This window comes from Festucalex cinctus, chromosome 11, assembly GCF_051991245.1.
Source record: "Festucalex cinctus isolate MCC-2025b chromosome 11, RoL_Fcin_1.0, whole genome shotgun sequence".
NCBI classification, from domain to species: domain Eukaryota; kingdom Metazoa; phylum Chordata; class Actinopteri; order Syngnathiformes; family Syngnathidae; genus Festucalex; species Festucalex cinctus.
In genome coordinates, this window is record NC_135421.1 from 2,529,699 (window position 1) to 2,547,775 (window position 18,077).

Here is an 18,077-nt window from a genome sequence, read left to right on the forward strand (position 1 = left end):
CAGATGAAGACAGATATCAAAATGTGCAATCCAAAGTCAGGGATCGTACCTGTTGTACTTTATTGATTCTAATCCGTAGTTCTTCAGCAGGCACACTGCCAGCAATTACCTCCAAAGGAATACCATTCTCCCCAATAAAGAAACTTGAGGGAATACACACCACTGGATCTTCAGGCAGAGGTTGTTAAAGAATATGTTCAGAGCACGTGCAAGTTCTGTTGCTATGCATACAAATAAAATTAAATGCATAAATATTACATTTTATACTACCGTAACATTGTACACTACGGTACAATATGTTTGTTGGCAAAGAGCAATGAAAAAAAAGATACAGATCTGTGAGAACTGCATGCACGTATCACTGTGGGAAGAAGCAGATAAATAGGTAAGTGAAATCACATATATCAAATTTTACTTTTTAGGACAAAGGAAAGCATGATTAACTGCCCACCATTACACAATGAAGCAGGTAATTGTTCATTTTTACGGGCTAATATTTTGCCAATATTTTGGCATGCTGATGAGAAAGAAGGGGCCAGGGCCCATTTCTCAGAGGGGTAGGTCTCACATCAGGTGATGACAACAGCTGTGTGAGAAAGCCGAGGTATGAGCCTGATTTGAGACCACCGTTTCTCACATGGCATCACCAAGAAAGTCTCGACTGCTTCAGTCATCTCCGGTGTTTATCAAGCGTGTCTGAAGCGAAAGACTTGTGACAGCACAAACTATCCCAAGGCAATGAAATTGAAAGAAACAACAAATCTTCAGCAAGTCAAACTGATTTATATCTGGCGTACATCTCTCGTGAAAGCCATTTTAATACATATCTTATTCTTGATACACGGAATGCAATACGAATCAAGGATGATTTTGAAATGTAATGATTCAATTTGGTTTGTCAATCAAAAGTGATTTTCCGACTCTAATTGTTTGTTACACCCCTAAAAAATATATATAATAAAATGTCCATTTGGACTTGAATCATCACCTAAAAGTTTTTAAAAGTGGTATGACAACTACAAATTTGGGAAATTTCAATGTGTGATTAAAACTACAACACCTGGTCTACGCCATCGTTACTAAGCAGGGCGTGTGGCCAGCCGTCATAATTATGCTAAACTGCGAGAATCTCGTGCCTGAGCTACTTGTTATTTCTGTCTAGAGATAGACCGATATGCTTTTTTCAGGGCCGATACCGATTCCGATTATCGGTAGTCAAGGAGGCAGATAACCGATATTTGAAGCCGATATTCATTTGCAGTAAAAGTTAAAATGTTGGCACCAAATTTTTGAATAATGCAAACCCTAACCGTTCTTTACAATGGATTCTCACACTACACTTTTCATTTTACATCCTTGTATCTGCAATAAGACGTTGGTGGCGGGGGGAGTTAAATGTGGGGGCCAATGTGACATTACCTTTTATAGCATTTGGGATACTTGTAGTTTTATTCTATAAATGTTATATTTTTATATTTTGAAGTAATAGGAGGAACCCTGTCATTCAAAATGTGCATCAGCTGTGGCATTACTTATTACTACAGCAAAAATAAATAAAAAAATTCCATGAGAAAAACTATTCATCCCTGAACACCACAGTTCTTGTAGACCTTATTATGATTATTGTTATTGTTACCATATAGACAGTTTTGATAAGCTGAGGATCTTAAATCGAGAACAGCAATATCATGCTACTCCTCTCTACAAGAGAACTGTCAAAAGACACTTCATCATGTAGTTTACTGCCACTTAGGATGCCCCAATCAACGCAGAAAAAGGTCGAGTAAAATAACTTGGTTATAATAATAGTAAGAATAACTTGGTTAAACAGACATTGTTGCGGTGGACCGCTGCCACTTTCTGCTGTTTAATGTGTTTTACACTTATAGACACGTGTGTGTATATGGGCACACCATTCTCTCACTACTGTACTGTACTGTATCACTTAATGGCACAGATGTACTTGTCTAAGTAATAACTGGGCTGCAACATTGCTAATTCACATTAACAAGCACTATCTTAGCTGTCCACATGAATAGTTACTAACACACGAGAAAGTTATACAACACACCAAACATGAGCTCATTATTCAAAGTATGATGCACGTAACGAAATTACATCACTGAACATTAATTGCAGCCGTGTACGGCCGTAGATGTTACATATTAGTGGCATCCATTGAGAGGATAATGTCCCAAATGACGGCAGACATGACGTGAAAAGAGAGACAAAACGAGCAAATAAGCACACTATACTTTAGTGCACTTCTCTACTAATGCCAAACATACGGAAGAGAACACGTTCGTGTAGTTAAACGGTGTTTGAGACACTTAATTTGTTACGGAGCGGACTTTAACGAGGTGCACAACGAGCTGTCAATCAAATCGACGTCGAAGCTTAAGGCACACAATGGCAAACCAGTGCGACAAATAAACACAATATAAAGTAACTAAACGCTATTTAGTGTCACTGTGGCATCTCACTGCATAATAACCGCTATGCAACAAGTAGTGGACTTGACCCAGAATGCAATGTGTGCGTCACGAGAGGTAAATATAATGACGTTACTCTACTCTTAACATGGAACTAGACAATATAATAATGACAACTGTTAATATTTGGAACCTTTCTAACAAACATTATTTACTTAAGTGAAAATGTGTGTGATTCCCTCCCCGAGTAGTTCAAGTAGCGAATTAGCTACTGGGTGTTAGCCTACATGCTAAGCTGAACACACCACTGTTATTCAATGCAAGGCAATGCAGCTCCATTCATATAGTGCATTTAATACACAACATAATTCAATGTGTTTAGCTTATCATGGTGAAACGATCGGCGGAGTCTCTTCTCTTTTAACTTACCTTCGAAGCATGTGTCTGTCGCGTTGTGTCCGTGGGTGCGTGTGTGACCGGCTACTGTGATACAGGCATACACTACTGATTGGTTCTGGCTCTTGCACGGCTAACCAATCAAATGCTGCTATGGGCGTTACATTGCTGGAGTTGGACTCCATAACAGACAGAGACGCTCTGGGCTGCATTCGAAGCGAAAAGACGGAGTTTTAAATGGATCGCTCATATCGGCCGTCAGATTAATAAAACAGACCGATACCGATATGTACCAATATGTCAAATATCGGCCCCGATTATCGGCCCATCTCTATTTCTGTCATCCAATGAAAAGTCTTGGGGGGGATGACGGAACCACTCCATTCCTCTTCAGGCATGACTAATCAACCCACAACTAACCAAACCTTTACATTAGTCTAAGTATTGGATAGACTGTCAATCGATTACTTGGGGTTGGACAGTGAGACTTAATGTTTACGGCTGTTTTGTTGAACTGAGCAGAGTTTAAACGGTTGGATGCAAGGGTAGCAATAAGGCTAACCCAACACTCTCTACACCAGGGGTATCAAACGTAAAGCCCGTGGGCCGGATCAGTCCTGCAAAGGGGTTTAATTCTGAGATGATCTTGTAAAGTAAAAAAAATGAGAAATGGACCAATTCATCAGACAGCCAAAATCAGAACATGTAAATTTGTGGCTTCATAAGCAATGCTCAGATGAGCATTGTAACTTGGACACTGAATTGATTTGGATGTCATTATTTTACGCACAACCTAGAGTTACGGTTTGTTGAAAAAATAAAATAAAAACATAGACCAACACAAATGACGAAAAAATGTGCTGAATACGACACGCAATCAGCTACTGGTAACACAAACACAAATGGATTAACATCCTTCATTAACAGGTCCATACAATGCATTCTGGGAATAATATGTATGCAAAACAGGTAGATATAACATGCCCAGAACTCATACGGGCAAAGTATTGCCGCGTTCTATTTGCATTTGTGTTTTTGGAACAATATATTTTAAGTTGAGCCTCTTTAAGGCTAGCCTGCAAATAGCAAAAATCTGTGTATAACTGACACCAATTGTTTTGAAGTTATATACCATGATTTCACTGGTCCGGCCCACTTGGTATCATATTTTCCTTCCTGTGGCCCCCTGATCTTACATGAGTTTGACACCCCGGCTCTCCAAAGTACAAACACTTTTGAGTTATATGGCATGATAGGCGTTTTTATAATAGTGCAAATCATATCGTAATATGATCGCACAGTGCTACACAAGCACAGGAATGGCTCGTCGAAGTGGGGTGTGGCGAAAAACATTGACGGGGAAGTCAGAGTGCACAAGTTCAAAATCAAAATTATTATTTGGGGGGCTTGGGGGGGTCAAGGAAAGCCTGGTAGGTCGCCTGGCTAATAAAACGCTGGGGGGGAAACCTGTATACTGCTTTACAGTAATTTGAAGGCATTTTTTTTTCTTTTCACCAGACAGGCAACGTAAGACAAAAGCGTTCCCCAAAAATCAGTTTTTCCTCCATACAAAATTTCAATTTCTTCTGAAACCATCTAAATTTTCAGATTTCTTTGTGTTGCACTGATGATAAAGTGGACATGAAAACCAGTCTGAATTTTGATAGATTTTCATTTTTGGGAAATCATGTCACGTTGCTAAGGTTAAATGAACATAGGTTGCTTTCTAGATTGTTTGTTTTTGACACTACACATACCGTATTTTTCGGATGATACGTCGCTCCGGATTATAAATTGAACCAGCCAAAAAATGCATAATTAAGAAGGAAAAAACATATATAAGTCGCACTGGAGTATAAATCGCATATTTGGGGGAAATTTATTTGGTAAAATCCAACACCAAAAACATACATGTCATCTTGAAAAGCAACTTCAAATAAAAATAAAAGAGAGAAAAGACTGAATAAGTGTACGGTATACTAACGTTACATGACTGACATGCCTGGTAATGTCAGTAACGACGTAACATATTAAGAGTTTGTAGCGAGCCAATGACGGGAGTCGGAGGCGGAGTGTTGAAGCACGGAGCCAAAGACTGGCGTTTTATTGACATCAGCTTCTGAGGTCTTAACAGCAACTCCCCACTCAGCTAGAAGCTAACAGGCTAACACCCCTTTTCCACATAACAACAACTCTCCCTCCGTCCCAACATTCCGTGGGTGTATTATGTTCCCATCACGAAGTTATTCATATAACTCTAGCAGAAAGAACATGCTAACAAGTTCACCAAACTATCAGTTTCACTCCAAATCACTAAATCCAATGAAATCTTCATCCTCTGTGTCACTTTTAAACAACTCCCCCAACTCGGGAGGTAGAGGATGTGCCGCTCCCTCTTCTACCGGCAATGTTGAACTTACCAACACAGACCTAGAGCACCCTCTTGCGGTTTAGTGTGAAAATAACACGTGAAATGATATAATAATGTGTTAATTTCACACATAAGTTGCACCAAAGTATAAGTCACAACCCCGGTCAAACTATGAAAAAAACTGCGACTTGTAATCCGAAAAATACAGTACATGCAAAACTATTTTGCAAATGTTATGTCAAACAACTATCCCTCCCCATGATTCCTTATGTTTGCTCTTGCCTACTGTAATCATGAATGTTGATAACCCAGTTCAACCACTAATCTTAACTTTCAGGAGGGAATAAAAATGCATTGAAAACTATTCATTTGACATTCATGGAAAAGTGCTGAACTTAGTACAGTACCTCATGGCATTGACTTTAATGGCCACGCAGCATTTTTGAGCCGTCTCTGTGACACCATCATCCTCCCAGCTGGACATTAGGTTGGATGAATGCTCATCTTCACCTATAAGCAAGTAGTGCAGATCATTTTACTTCTTGTGTAAGAAATTGTCAAAGATAATTTTGCACAAAAGTTAAATAGCTGCCACTGGACACTTCTTGAGCCCCGTTTCCACTTTAGGAGGTTTAGGTACGTATAAGACGGGGGCGAGGGACTTAGACAGGAACGGTCCTCTCAGTCAACCCTCTCATGGCTGTGTCTCCACAGCAGAAAGTACGTCACGAGTTTTGATCGACACGTGTTTGCTGAACAACGGTTTCTTGTGATGTCACCAGTGTGAAAGACATTTTAATTAAGCAATTAATCGTAATCAATCGTGATTAATCAAAATTGTAAGACGTAATTAATCTGGTCAAAAAAATTTCATTGTTTGACAGATCTAATATATATACACCGCACTTTCACGACTATAAGGTGCACTTTAGTCTTAAATTTTCTCAAAAATCGACGGTGCGCCTAATAGTGAGGTGCGCCTTTTGTGTGGACCAAGGTCCAAATTCTGACTGTGTGGGAGGATTTCCCGTCGACACATTGCTTATATACAAGAAAGGCTGACCTGACTGAGGACAGACGTGAGTACAAAAGAGTCAACTTGATGGAGAGTTCTCCTGCAACCGACCCCACCGGTCTTTAACGCAAGAGCAAATGCAGTAGCATAAATCAGGCTTAATACATACAGTAATGACTTCCGGTAATGGTGGCTTGCTGGGGACGTGCTCGCTTTTGCTCCGCTACCTTTCTTCAGAATCCTTAATCATACTCTGTAAAGTCGACTCTACACTACGTGTGTGGGTCAGATGAGATGCCGCTCTTTCAAAAGAAACCCAGCAAAAGTTCCAGTAAGATGATAGAGTCCAAGTTGTCCGACTTCACTTCGAAAGTTAGCTAGTGGCTAGTGGTGAAGCTGACACGGACACACGCGAGAGAATGGAGGAGGAGGAGGAGAACATCAAGCAACCCCAAGAGGGAAATATGGCCGGTGATGCCGGCGCAATCCTGGTCATTATTTTGTGAAGCTTTGTCAGAGATGCATTCTGATCATTTCATTTTATAGCAGACATCCTAAAATAAGGGACTATATTTTCATTTTTTCTCTATAGTATTTCCTTGTATCCAGAACAAATTCGGAAAAATTGGATCATCTTACCCCACTCTACCCTACTTGGCTGGGGGGGAAGAAAAAAAAGTTGAGAACCACTGGGCTAGTGCATTATACAGATTTCAGGTCTTTTTTTATGTTAATGTCTTGTTGAGTGACTACTCAACAAGACATTAACATCATTAACGATATAATGCGAGTTTGCGAGTCCGAGTGAGAAGTGCTATAAAAATACATTTTACATGACTGTAAACGTAGATATTAAGCGCTATATAAAAAGCAGTCCAGTCACTGACGGAAGTTATTGAATGGTATTTGGAGGGTTGCTTAAATACTTTACATAACATTTTGGAATCAAAGGCAATGAAGTTCATGTAAGTATCACATTTTCAAGTGTTATTTCAAATATGAGGGAATAGCAGTCATGTACCGTCATGCCTACTTAAATGTAAGTCAGGCCTTGTCTGAGTCCGAGTGAGAAGTGCTATAAAAATACATTTTACATGACTGTAAACGTAGATATTAAGCGCTATATAAAAAGCAGTCCAGTCACTGACGGAAGTTATTGAATGGTATTTAGGGGTTGTTTAAATCCTTTACATAACATTTTGGAATCAAAGGCAATGAAGTTCATGTAAGTATCACATTTTCAAGTGTTATTTCAAATATGAGGGAATCGCAGTCATGTACTGTCATGCGTACTTAAATGTAAGTCAGGCCTTGACTTCATATTTGGAAATGACGTTTTTCTCAATCTACACATCCTCATGTCAGGCTGAAAAGAGTGTGAAGGAAACTATCGGCAAAAATGGAAGCACATACCTATAATCACGATGACGAAGACAAAATTCCTCTGTTTAGCCAAATTAATGGCATCAGGAATGGACCCACTGAACCAAATCATTTTGTAGGTTCCGAGTAATTCTGCAGGTTTCGAATGTTTCCGTTGCTATTAGGTTTCGAATGTTTCCGTTGCTATTAGTCTCTCTCTCTCTCTCTGTTTCCGTTGCTATTAGTCTCTCTCTCTCTCTCTCTCTCTCTCTCTCTCTCTCTCTCTCTCTCTTTCTCTCTCTCTCTTCTCTCTCTCTCTCTCTCTCTCTCTCTCTCTCTCTCTCTCTCTCTCTCTCTCTCTCTCTCTCTCTCTCGCTCTCTCTCCTTTCCGTCGAAGAAGACCAAGACGACGACGACGACGACGACGAAGAAGAAGAAGAAGAAGAAGAAGAAGAAGAAGAAGAAGAAGAAGAAGAAGAAGAAGAAACAGAAACAACAAATTGACAACGACAACGTTAAATGTTGACATGGCTGCTGTCGCTGATGTGAGTTAAATTACAAAGGCACGAATCATTGAAGGGAAATAACGTAAAACTTCGCCCCGCTGTCGCGCAATACAACAACAGAGTATCTGTGTTTAAAAAATTTATTTTCTATTCTAGTCCGAATCAGAGGTGTTCGAGATCACAGATTTCACCACTGCTTCTGAATGGGAAAGGTAATGTAGTTATACTGTCTTGGTTACTTGTACATTTGCTTGAAGTTGAAACATACACACTTTGTACCAGTTCATAGTGATTACCACTCAGCTTGTCAATAGACCCTTCCAGTGTGACGTCAAGTTGAAGTGCGCCCCTAGCGGTGGGGGCAGGGCGCCAATGCGAGTGAATTAGAAAACAATCAGTGTGAGCTAGAAAATAGGTCAAACAGTTGATAAATCAGCTACCAATGCTATAGTGAACTTGTGCGCGGCCGACGGATGCTCTCATAGCTCAAACAGAGATGAGCTCGTTCTCTCGGCTGCCTGCAGCGATTCGAAACCAGACGGAAGACAGTGAGGAGTGAAAAACTAGCACGATGCCTAGCGCGACAGCGAGCGAAACTACGACACGACTACCTTGCACCAACAAAAAGTACAAGGATATGCTCAGATAATTTTATATCAGGGAGTTTTTCTCTTTTTCATATAAAGCTGGTCATAACATTAACCTCTGATTGTAAATTTGAGGCAGACGTGATGAATGAGCCATATTATCTTTCGTGAAACTTTTTTTTCATAAGCATTCAAGTCATTTTGAACAAAAAGTTAACGATTTAACACTATTATTACAATTAATACTTTAACTCGGGCTTGGTTTCTGCTGAGGAATGTGTAGTGAATGGCGTGCGGTCTGTTTGTTAGCAGCTAGCAAGCTAAGATGGCTCGTAGACTTTGATATACAGCAAGATGACACAAACGGGGACAAACGATCAAATGAATGACAATTTACACCATGAAAGTAGTGATAAGACATACTGTTTCAACCAAAAACAACATACCTTAGGCTTCCACTTCCACTTTGCCCCCCAACAAATTTTATTTTTTTTGTAGCTCGCAGCTCCAAACGACAGGTTTCAATGATTAGCAGTAATGTAGTGTCCTACTCGGGACGTTTTTTGTGACACTTGACATATTTCCCACCTTTTAACGAAAATACTCACCAAAAAGCAAGCTCTCTACATTCATTTGTTATGGGATGTTTACCCCCCGGGAGGCGCTGCGAGAGCGAAGCAGTGACGTCAGCTGGAAGGGTCTATAATTCAGTGTCACTATTTAGTCTCCCCAGTAGGGTTGGGTGGTAATACGGTAATAAGGTATCCCACGGTGTCACTTTAAATACCGCCATTTAAAAAAGAAAAAAGAAAAAGAAGAAAAATAAATATGATGTAAAAATATTTTTTGAGAGAAAATATAACGTGTACATGTTTTTAACTTAATATAATTATTTACTTATAACCATTAAAAAAAGCTAATAGCAATAATTAATCATGTGACAGTTATGTGACAGCCTATGAACCGGAACAACTTAAGACGATGGCTAGCAGCTCCCGACGCAACTGCATTGGTTGCAAAAAAAGGCGCTGCTTCTGCAGTATTTTGGCTTCAGCCCGGATTAAAAAAACGAGCCGGTAGATGTCGACGAGACAATATGCAGACTATGCATGACGATGGTAATGGCGCGATGCTGATGCGCGGGGCCCTGGCGGACTTCACTGTGGAGAAGCGAGCTGGAGCAGAAACCGCTGCCGAGTGCTCCTAGGTGAGTGGAACCGTCACTGCCTTCGGTGCCGGTTGGCGTGGGTTCGCTCCTCCGCCTGGGAGACCCATGTGGCTATGCAAGGCTGACAAGTGCACGATTTTGTGGCACGACTGGAGTCGTGCCAGTGCGCAAACTAGTCATAAAGTAGCGTGAGGTGTGCGTAAACCCGTCGTGACTGTGTGCCATGTAGGGGCAAAAATTTAGAAATGTTCGACCGGGACTATCCGCGCCTTGGATGGGAGCGCGCCGAGAAAACGATCTCTCTGTTCACCCTTTTCTAGGATTTACGGTAGTGTGCTCGAAGGTGCACTTGCGCAGAGAACGACATCCCGTTTTCAAAATAAAAGATCCGTTTTCAAAAATAAAATTGGAAAAGCAGTTTAAAAGATGTTTTATCATTCGCAGTTTAAAAGATTTTCACTATAACAGCGTGCGCGCTCCCGCGGCTTGTACAACTGAAAAAAAAAAAAAGAAAATCACCAATGATTCGGCAGCAGTTGGTTTGTGGCGTCATGCTTTGTACATTGCAGGCAAGTCGGTTGTTGAAAAATGTTTTTCCCCTGTGATTGTTTAAACAGTTTTCTTTTTTTTTTTTTGCCGTAAATGGTAACCCTCCTACGAGCGTTATTTTGCTGTGAATGTCTGATTGGTCACTAAGAAAGCGCTATATAAATAAAGTTGAGTTGAGTTGAGTAAGATGAGCGAGAAAATGCAGTGATTGGTAGTAGACATTACTTGCGGGTATGAGTAACAAATGTGCTTGTTTACGCCACTGCGCAACCGCAACGCACGCCATCTTGTTGAGAGCACGTTAGCTTAGCGGCCGGTAGCATCGCAAAGTCATGTCAACTAGGTGGCGAATTACTTATCACGGTAAATTAAACACCGTGGTTTGTTGATCTTGGCCAAACAATACGCGAGCACTTCAGTATTATCCAACGACCGTCTGCCTTTTTCCGTAAGGAGTGCGTATAATGAGTAATGAACTTCAGTAATGAACTTTTGTTCACGCCAAACGGCACGAACTGTTTACATGTCCTCTTCGCGTGTCTTAGTCTGGGCATCTTCTTATCTTAAATCGTAACCGTTTTCCTGCAGAATTTGCAAACAGTTGTATTTTTTTTCATCATATCTGACTTCTTGTAACCAAACAGCCTCCACACAACGAAGGTAGCTTACTCCCACTTTGCCGACAGAACTGGCTGCACCTCATAGCCTCACACGCTCCGACATTGTTTTTATGCATCAACAAGCAACATATGTACATCCAAATAAAAACGAATAATGTTACGCATTACGTCATCACGCCAATTTTGCGCTATTTCAAATTTATATCCCCCCAAAAATAAACCGGTAATATTGTAGAAGGTATATTATGGAACACCCCAAACAGGGGTGGTTGATATGGCTTAAAAATATCACGATATTTCAAGGACATTTGCGGTGATTATATTTTTGACGATATTGGTAATAATTACTGAACAATAGATTTGTGACTCGCGCTTCGGAATAATAGCACTTTTATTGCAGCGCAATATTTTAGCCAAACTTTTTTCCTCACAATTGAAATGTAAACAAATCGCAAATATAGTAACTGTAATGGAATAAAATCAAAATAAAAACAGGCCAGGTAGTGTTAACCATGCGAATTGTAACGTATAACTCCTTCAAGCAAATAAATCACATTTACTTAGCCAATACAATGAAACCACATACCTTCAGAAGTCGGTGGCAAATTGCATGAGTCAAGAAAGTCCATTATTTTCTCCTGTGTGGTTGATCCTCGTGTTGTAAGGGGGTGGAGGTGGGAGGAGTTGTCGCCACTGGTACAGTAGCAGCTAGTTGGTGTTGTCATGCTTTGTACATCGAAGGCAAGTGTATTGCTAAAAAAGGTTTTCCCTCTTGCGATTTTTTTAGGTAGTGGCTATTTTTGCCGCAACCGGTCACCCCGGGTTTTCACCGGATGCGGTTGCGGTGCGGTTGCGGTGCGGTGCGTCTTGACTGCGTGCTCCGGACGGGTCAATTTTTTTGTCAATCCACACCGGCTCCGCACAGCTGCGGTCCGGCAGCTCCGTCGCCGCCCACTTCCCAACGTGTCTCGCGGGACCGCGCGCGCGCGATCATGTAGCATTTCACAACGACAAACATACAGAAAGTCTGTGCTCAACAGAGAAGCAGAAAGAGAGGTGGACTTCTTTTGATTTAACCTTTTCTTCTTCTTCTGCTATGAGATTCCATGCAGCATCCTTTTTTTGGTTGTCCTTGTAAAGTATATTAATAACGAGAGTCGGGTCAGTGAGGGTCCACTCTTTATTTCTGTCTTCCGGGTCCGGCTGCCGCTCAGTACGGCAAGCGAGACGGGCACAACAAGCAATCGCGAACATCAAACTCACAATACATTACAGTCCTTATAAAAAGGATGTGCCGTGTCATATATTATTTTGTGGTTTTCCACCTCCAATATAAACCTCTCCTCGTCCATGTTCGCTGGTGTCTAAACCGCGAATGAGCACATGGCCCGGCGACGCCCACGTCACGTTTTGCTGAAAAACTTGCAAAATAGGAGCTGGCGAGTGTTTTATTCTGAAAGGTAACCGGAAATTTATTTTGAAACTGCCTCGGTCTTCCTGTCCCGCTCGATGTGTTTTGTGCTAGCTTGCCATTTGCCGGAGGCCTACCGCTGCGGCGTCCGGCAAAAATAGAAAATAGGTCTATCCTTGCGGAAGGCTTGCGGCACGCCGCAGGCCTTCCGCAGTCGACACGCAACGCACCCGCAAGCGGTGTAAACTGCACCATTCGAATGAATGGAATCTAATTGCTTGCGTCGCCGGACCGCACCGCAACTGCACCGCAACCGCACCGCAACCGCAACCGGTGAAAACCAGGGGTAACCCTCCTGTGAACATTATTTTACTGTGAATGCCTCTGATTGGTTAATCATAGGTGCGAGAAAATGCCGCGATTGCTTGTAGACATTACTAGCGGGTATGAAAAACACAAATGTGCATACGCGACTGTGCAAAAGCAACGCAAACACCGTCTCGTTGCGTGCACGTTAGCTTAGCGGCCGGGTAGCATCACAAACTCACGTGAACGAGATGGGTAAAATAAACACCTCAGATTGTTTATTTTGGCCAAAAAATACACGTCCGCTTCAGTATTAACCAACCGCTGTCTGTTTTTTTTTTTTTTCATAAGGAGTGCGTCTAATCAAGAGTGCTTCAGTAATTAATGAACTTTTGTTCACCCCAAACAACACAAGTTGCTTCCATGTCCCCCTCGCTTGTCTTTAGCCGGCGCATCTGTGCTTAACTTTACAGCAACAGTTTTCCTGCACAATTTGCAAACGATTGTTTGGTTTTTTTTTTTTTTTTGGAAATTATATTTGACCTCTTGTAAGCAAACAGCCTCCACACAACGAAGCTCACTCCAACTTTGCCAAAGACGCAATAGGACTGGCTGTAGCTCTTGCAGCCTCACACGCGCCGACATTGTTTTATGCAGCAGCGAACGACGCATGTACGTCCAAATTGACACGAAGACGTATCATGTTACGCATTACATCGTCACGTCAATGTCGTGATATATTTCAAATTTTTATCACCCAAAAAAATACACCGGTAATATCGTAGAAGGTATGATATTGAACACTCCTAGCCTAAGGGCAGTGATCGCTGACGGTATTTTAACGACGTCACATTCATATCGGCTGAGCAGCGATGTCTAATCTCGTTTACTGTGTGAACTTTGCGCAGCAGCTGTCAATATTTGTCAACGTGGGGGACTAAGCAAATTCGTAATGTTTTTTGTCATATTTTTCAATATTCCATCCGGTGTACCGCTGTGTGCTGCACTACCCTGCCTCTCGCCTGCAGCCTTGAAGCGGGCCACCACTACTAAATGAAAGAATGTAGAGGAAACACTGCCCCAGACATCTTCCAACTTCTTTCTGTTAAGGCAGTGGTTCTCACCACGGACCTCAAGTACCCCTATGTAGCTGGTTTACCATGGCTGTGTCCGAATGTGCACCCTACTCCCTATATAGTGCCCTACTAAGGGGTCACACCATTTTGTAGGAGTATGTCCAGGGAGCGAAAATGTAGGGCACTCAAACTTACCCACAGTGCACATCGATACTTACTCAACCGGGTTGATATAGACCACAATGCATTGCAAGGAGGAAAAAATGCCGCAAGCAACAGCGCAGCGCGATAATCAAAGTGAGGCATTAAATATTTGTTTTAGTTGAATAATGTACAACAAAGGAACTAAAGTACATTTTTAAAACATTTTCATTCACAATAAATAGCCCGAGATTTATGCACCAGTCAGTGCGTCGTGACGGGTATGGTGGTCATGTGATATGCGACGAGGAGCAAGTAGTGAGCTGGCTGTCCGAATCGTCAAGCAGGGCACTACATATTAGTAGGTATGTAGTGAATGAGGGGTTAGGGGATAAGGATGGTCATTCGGACACAGCCAATGTCTCCCTCAGCCAACACAGGTGCTTCAAGCAATCAAATAATCTGCTAGCTCTGAATGAATCCTGATAACGATCTTCAGCTGTGTTGGCTGAGGGAGACATGGAAAAGAGTCTGGATAGGGGTACTCGGGGACTGGGGTTTAGAACCACTGTGGTAGGGGACTTAAAGTGGGATATGATCTCTTTGGCTACAACGAGATGCTTTTTATCTGTCACAGACTGGATTGGCCACTACTATATACCACACTCAGTTAATGGACTTTGACACACTGTAACAATATTTGATTTGTTGTATAATTTATGTAATACTAATTGGTCAATTAGTTAGATATAGACATGTTTATTCAAGAGATCATTCAGCTGATATCTCTCCGGACAATGCCCAACGGCGAGAACATTCCCTTACACAATTTCTTAGCCTAGTTTACATCAGATATTCTCAACTCTGATGTTGGCTTATGTCAGTGTATCATTTATGTCTAAATAATCATGACACACAAAACATTATTTTCTCTACTTTAAAGGTTTGTCTCCAGGGTTGAAGAAGTCTTAAATGAGTGGAAGCTAATTGGAAACTCAATGGGAAAATTCTCCAAAGAAAAGGTAAATCAATTTCAAACTTGACTTGACATTACTGTTTTTGATTCTTGTGTTTGACAGTGGTCTTTCTTTGTTTGTACAGTGTGACTATACAAGTGGCACTTGGGTGGAGAAATCTCAGGAGATTAATTTTGTAGATTTTAAATTCTCCATAACCCATTATACATTGGTGCAAGATCATGAAAACAATGACAACAATGAACTGGAGGAAGGTATGGTATCTCTTTCTCATTTTCCAGTCACTATGTCATCTCAAATCCATATGAAACTGACAAACTTCTGTTTATTTTTTTTTTATTTAATTTATAATGCTGATTGTAAACTTGCAGGAGATATTACCCAATATAAATGTTTCAAATTCCATTTCTTGGCCCTCATTACCTATACTGATACCTGGCTGTGTCCAATACCACATCCAATACCATGGCGTTTGAAAACACAAAGTGTAAGAGTCCCCCCCCCCACCATTGTAACTCTAAAGAACTGCATTCTCATTTGGATTTAAAATCCTTGCTATAATGGCTTGGTCAGACACTGCTTATAGGTCAAGAATCAAAGATTTTATAGGGTGTCTTAAAAGATCATAATCTCATTGCCAATATATTTTGTAATACATAGCCCTAATTTCCGGCAAGTTGGAAAACATAGTTTGATTAACGAGCTTTTAATGACGCATTCCGAGTGTTTCCAAACCTACCAGACTCTTTGAGGCTTTGTGGGTGTAGTGACGTCAGCCTATAGCACTTTATATACTGCGTAGTTTCCCAGTGTTACACGGTACGCTCAATGGCGAGCAACGTTGCGTAATATGAGGAGGAATAGGTGAATTCTGTTACGCAGGAGCCCATAGAAGTGGGCATTGTCAAACCTTACATGTTTGAGCCGATCAGGACATCCGAGCCGGTCGGTGTTGACGGTGAAGAAATTCAAAGTGGTACGGAGGAGCCTGAAGAATAAGATGCAGAGAATGCCGTGTGAAGAAGCCATACAACGGCAGCACGACAAACATGCAGACCCACTAAAAAAGGATTCGCCACATCGCTAACAAGTGTACAGCCGCCTCCGCGTCTAGTTCCTCGTCAGACACCGGAGATGGACTAAGCAAATCAGGTCAAGAAATTTTCAGACAGGACTTTTGAGTCCCGTTACTACTACATCCAAACTTGAAAAAGATGTTATTTTACTCCAAGAAAGTGCTTAGTTGCATCCGTTCTGCTTTCTCCAGAATATTTTAGATAAAAGGCAGTTTTTATACCAGCCATCTGAACATAGCATGATAGGGTAAAAATGAAGAAGGTATGATATGCGGTCACATTAATAACAATACACCACAACACACCACAGTGTGTTGTTACTCTCTTTACAAAATTATCTGTTTCTGCCTTTCTGGCGTTTTTACTTTTCATGTGCCTGTATGTATATTATTCCCATGCAGCCATTTTATTGTATTAAAAACATCAACATTATTTATATGAGGAATTATTCTTGCACCGCCGCCGGTGCTGCCGCTGCTCGGGCCCTAATAAGAATTCCTTGAAAAACAATAGGGCCTCACAGCGGCACCGCCGCCACCGCTGCTCGGGCCCTAATAAGAATTCCTTGAAAAACAATAGGGCCTCGCAGCGGCACCGCCACCGCCGCTGCTCCGGCCCTAATAAGAAGAAGAATTCCTACAAAAACAATAGGGCCTCGCAGCGGCACCGCCGCCGGTGCCGCCGCTGCTCGGGCCCTAATAAGAATTCCTTCAAAAACAATAGGGCCTTGCAGCGGCACTGCTGTCGCCGCTGCTTGGGCCTAAAAATGTGCTGCCTTTTAAAACAAATACAGCAGATTAGGCATAGATGGCTCATATGCTCTTAATATAGGGTGTCGGCACTAAGTATAACTAGTGGACGGTATGTACCCCCTTTTTCTTTAATTTTTCTTTCATCTCACAATTTTCTTTCCTTTTCAATCATACTTACAGGTGAAATGTTCGTCCATAGCCTTTAAACTGGCGATTTTGTGCAGTTTACCGTCATGCCCCCGACACGGCTTTTCTGTGTTTTAGTGTCAGCCGTCGACGTGTATGAATGAGTGTGTGCATACAAACCATCATCCGATGCTACACATCTTCTCAGAACCAACCCACCTGGCCTCCTTGAAGGTCCGCCCTCCCTCGGGCTCCCGTCGATTCCAGTGCCTTCTCCGACAATCACCCGTGTTCCTGTAAGCAGAATAAAGATGAAATTGTTAGATATCTCGCTGGGTCTTCAGGGCTGAAAGCCTCCCAATTCCCAGCCAGTTCTAACATGGCAGAGGCTCTTCCGGGGCTGTCACAGAGCTGCGGTAACCCCCCTCCCCGGTTGACAACATGACAATCCCGAGGACAGTGGCCCCTACAAACAGCACACCGGAGACAATGTACTGTCAGCAGGAAACCAACTCCCCCAAAAAGGTCCAATTGATCGCCTCAGTTAGGCAACAGGAGTGAAGACCACCCACCAACATTGCTCCTCATGCTACTAGTCCGGCCAAAGATCTTGAGCACCTCGTGGCTCACCAGATCAATACTCTTGCACTCAGATATCAAGACTCAAGATGGATTTACACAGCGGAAGAGCCTCTGCCATGTTAGAACTGGATGGGAATTGGGAGGCTTTTAACCCCAAACACCCAAGCGAGATATAGAACAATTTTATCTTTATTCTGCTTACAGGACGACGGGTGGTTGTTGGAGAAGGCGCTGGAATCGACGGAAGCCGGAGGGAGCGCGGACCTTTAAGGAGGTCAAGTGGGATGGTTCTAAGATGCGTCGCACCAGATCATAGTTTGTATGCACACAGTCGTACATACAGGTCGATGGCCAACACTAAAACTCCAAAAAGCCGCGCCGGGGGCAGAGCTGGAGGTGGCAGAGATGAAGAGGCTGAGATTCTCTTTGGAAGTGACCAGGATGGATAGGAATCAGGAATGAATACATCAGAGGGACAGCACAAGTTAAAGGCTTTGGAGATAAAGTCAGAGAGGCCAGACTGAGATGGTTTGGACATGTCCAGAGGAGAGCTAGTGAGTATATTGGCAGAAGGATTCTGAGTTTGCAAATGCCAGGCAGGGGGTCTAGAGGAAGATCAAAGGG

General features: G+C 42.1%; 2 protein-coding genes across 15 annotated transcripts in view; one reads left to right on the plus strand and one right to left on the minus strand.

The window, feature by feature from the left end:
- The window catches only part of ubxn4 (UBX domain protein 4), a 190,453-nt gene extending 182,614 nt beyond the window's left edge, over positions 1-7,839 (minus strand). For 2 of the 7 annotated variants that reach the window (XM_077536301.1, XM_077536300.1), the window contains exons 1-4: positions 7,628-7,838; positions 5,607-5,709; positions 333-361; positions 50-168 (exon numbers count right to left, since the gene is read on the minus strand). In XM_077536301.1, coding sequence (XP_077392427.1) covers positions 50-168; positions 333-361; positions 5,607-5,709; positions 7,628-7,709 — 333 coding nt within the window. In that variant the 5' untranslated portion in view covers positions 7,710-7,838. Of the gene's footprint in view, positions 1-49; positions 169-332; positions 362-5,606; positions 5,710-7,627 lie in introns of all 7 variants that reach the window. The other 5 variants (XM_077536298.1, XM_077536297.1, XM_077536296.1 and 2 more) reach the window with 4 other exon arrangements.
- A 137-nt stretch (positions 7,840-7,976) lies between these two features.
- Positions 7,977-18,077, plus strand: part of rab3gap1 (RAB3 GTPase activating protein subunit 1) — a 506,336-nt gene continuing 496,235 nt past the window's right edge. For 7 of the 8 annotated variants that reach the window (XR_013287215.1, XR_013287213.1, XR_013287212.1 and 4 more), the window contains exons 1-4: positions 7,977-8,121; positions 8,239-8,294; positions 14,884-14,962; positions 15,042-15,171. Coding sequence is in view for 3 of the 8 variants with exons in the window: in XM_077536293.1 (XP_077392419.1) it covers positions 8,104-8,121; positions 8,239-8,294; positions 14,884-14,962; positions 15,042-15,171 (283 nt within the window). In the remaining 5 variants the exon portion in view is untranslated. Of the gene's footprint in view, positions 8,122-8,238; positions 8,295-14,883; positions 14,963-15,041; positions 15,172-17,805; positions 18,008-18,077 lie in introns of those variants that run through there. The other variant, XM_077536294.1, reaches the window with a different exon arrangement.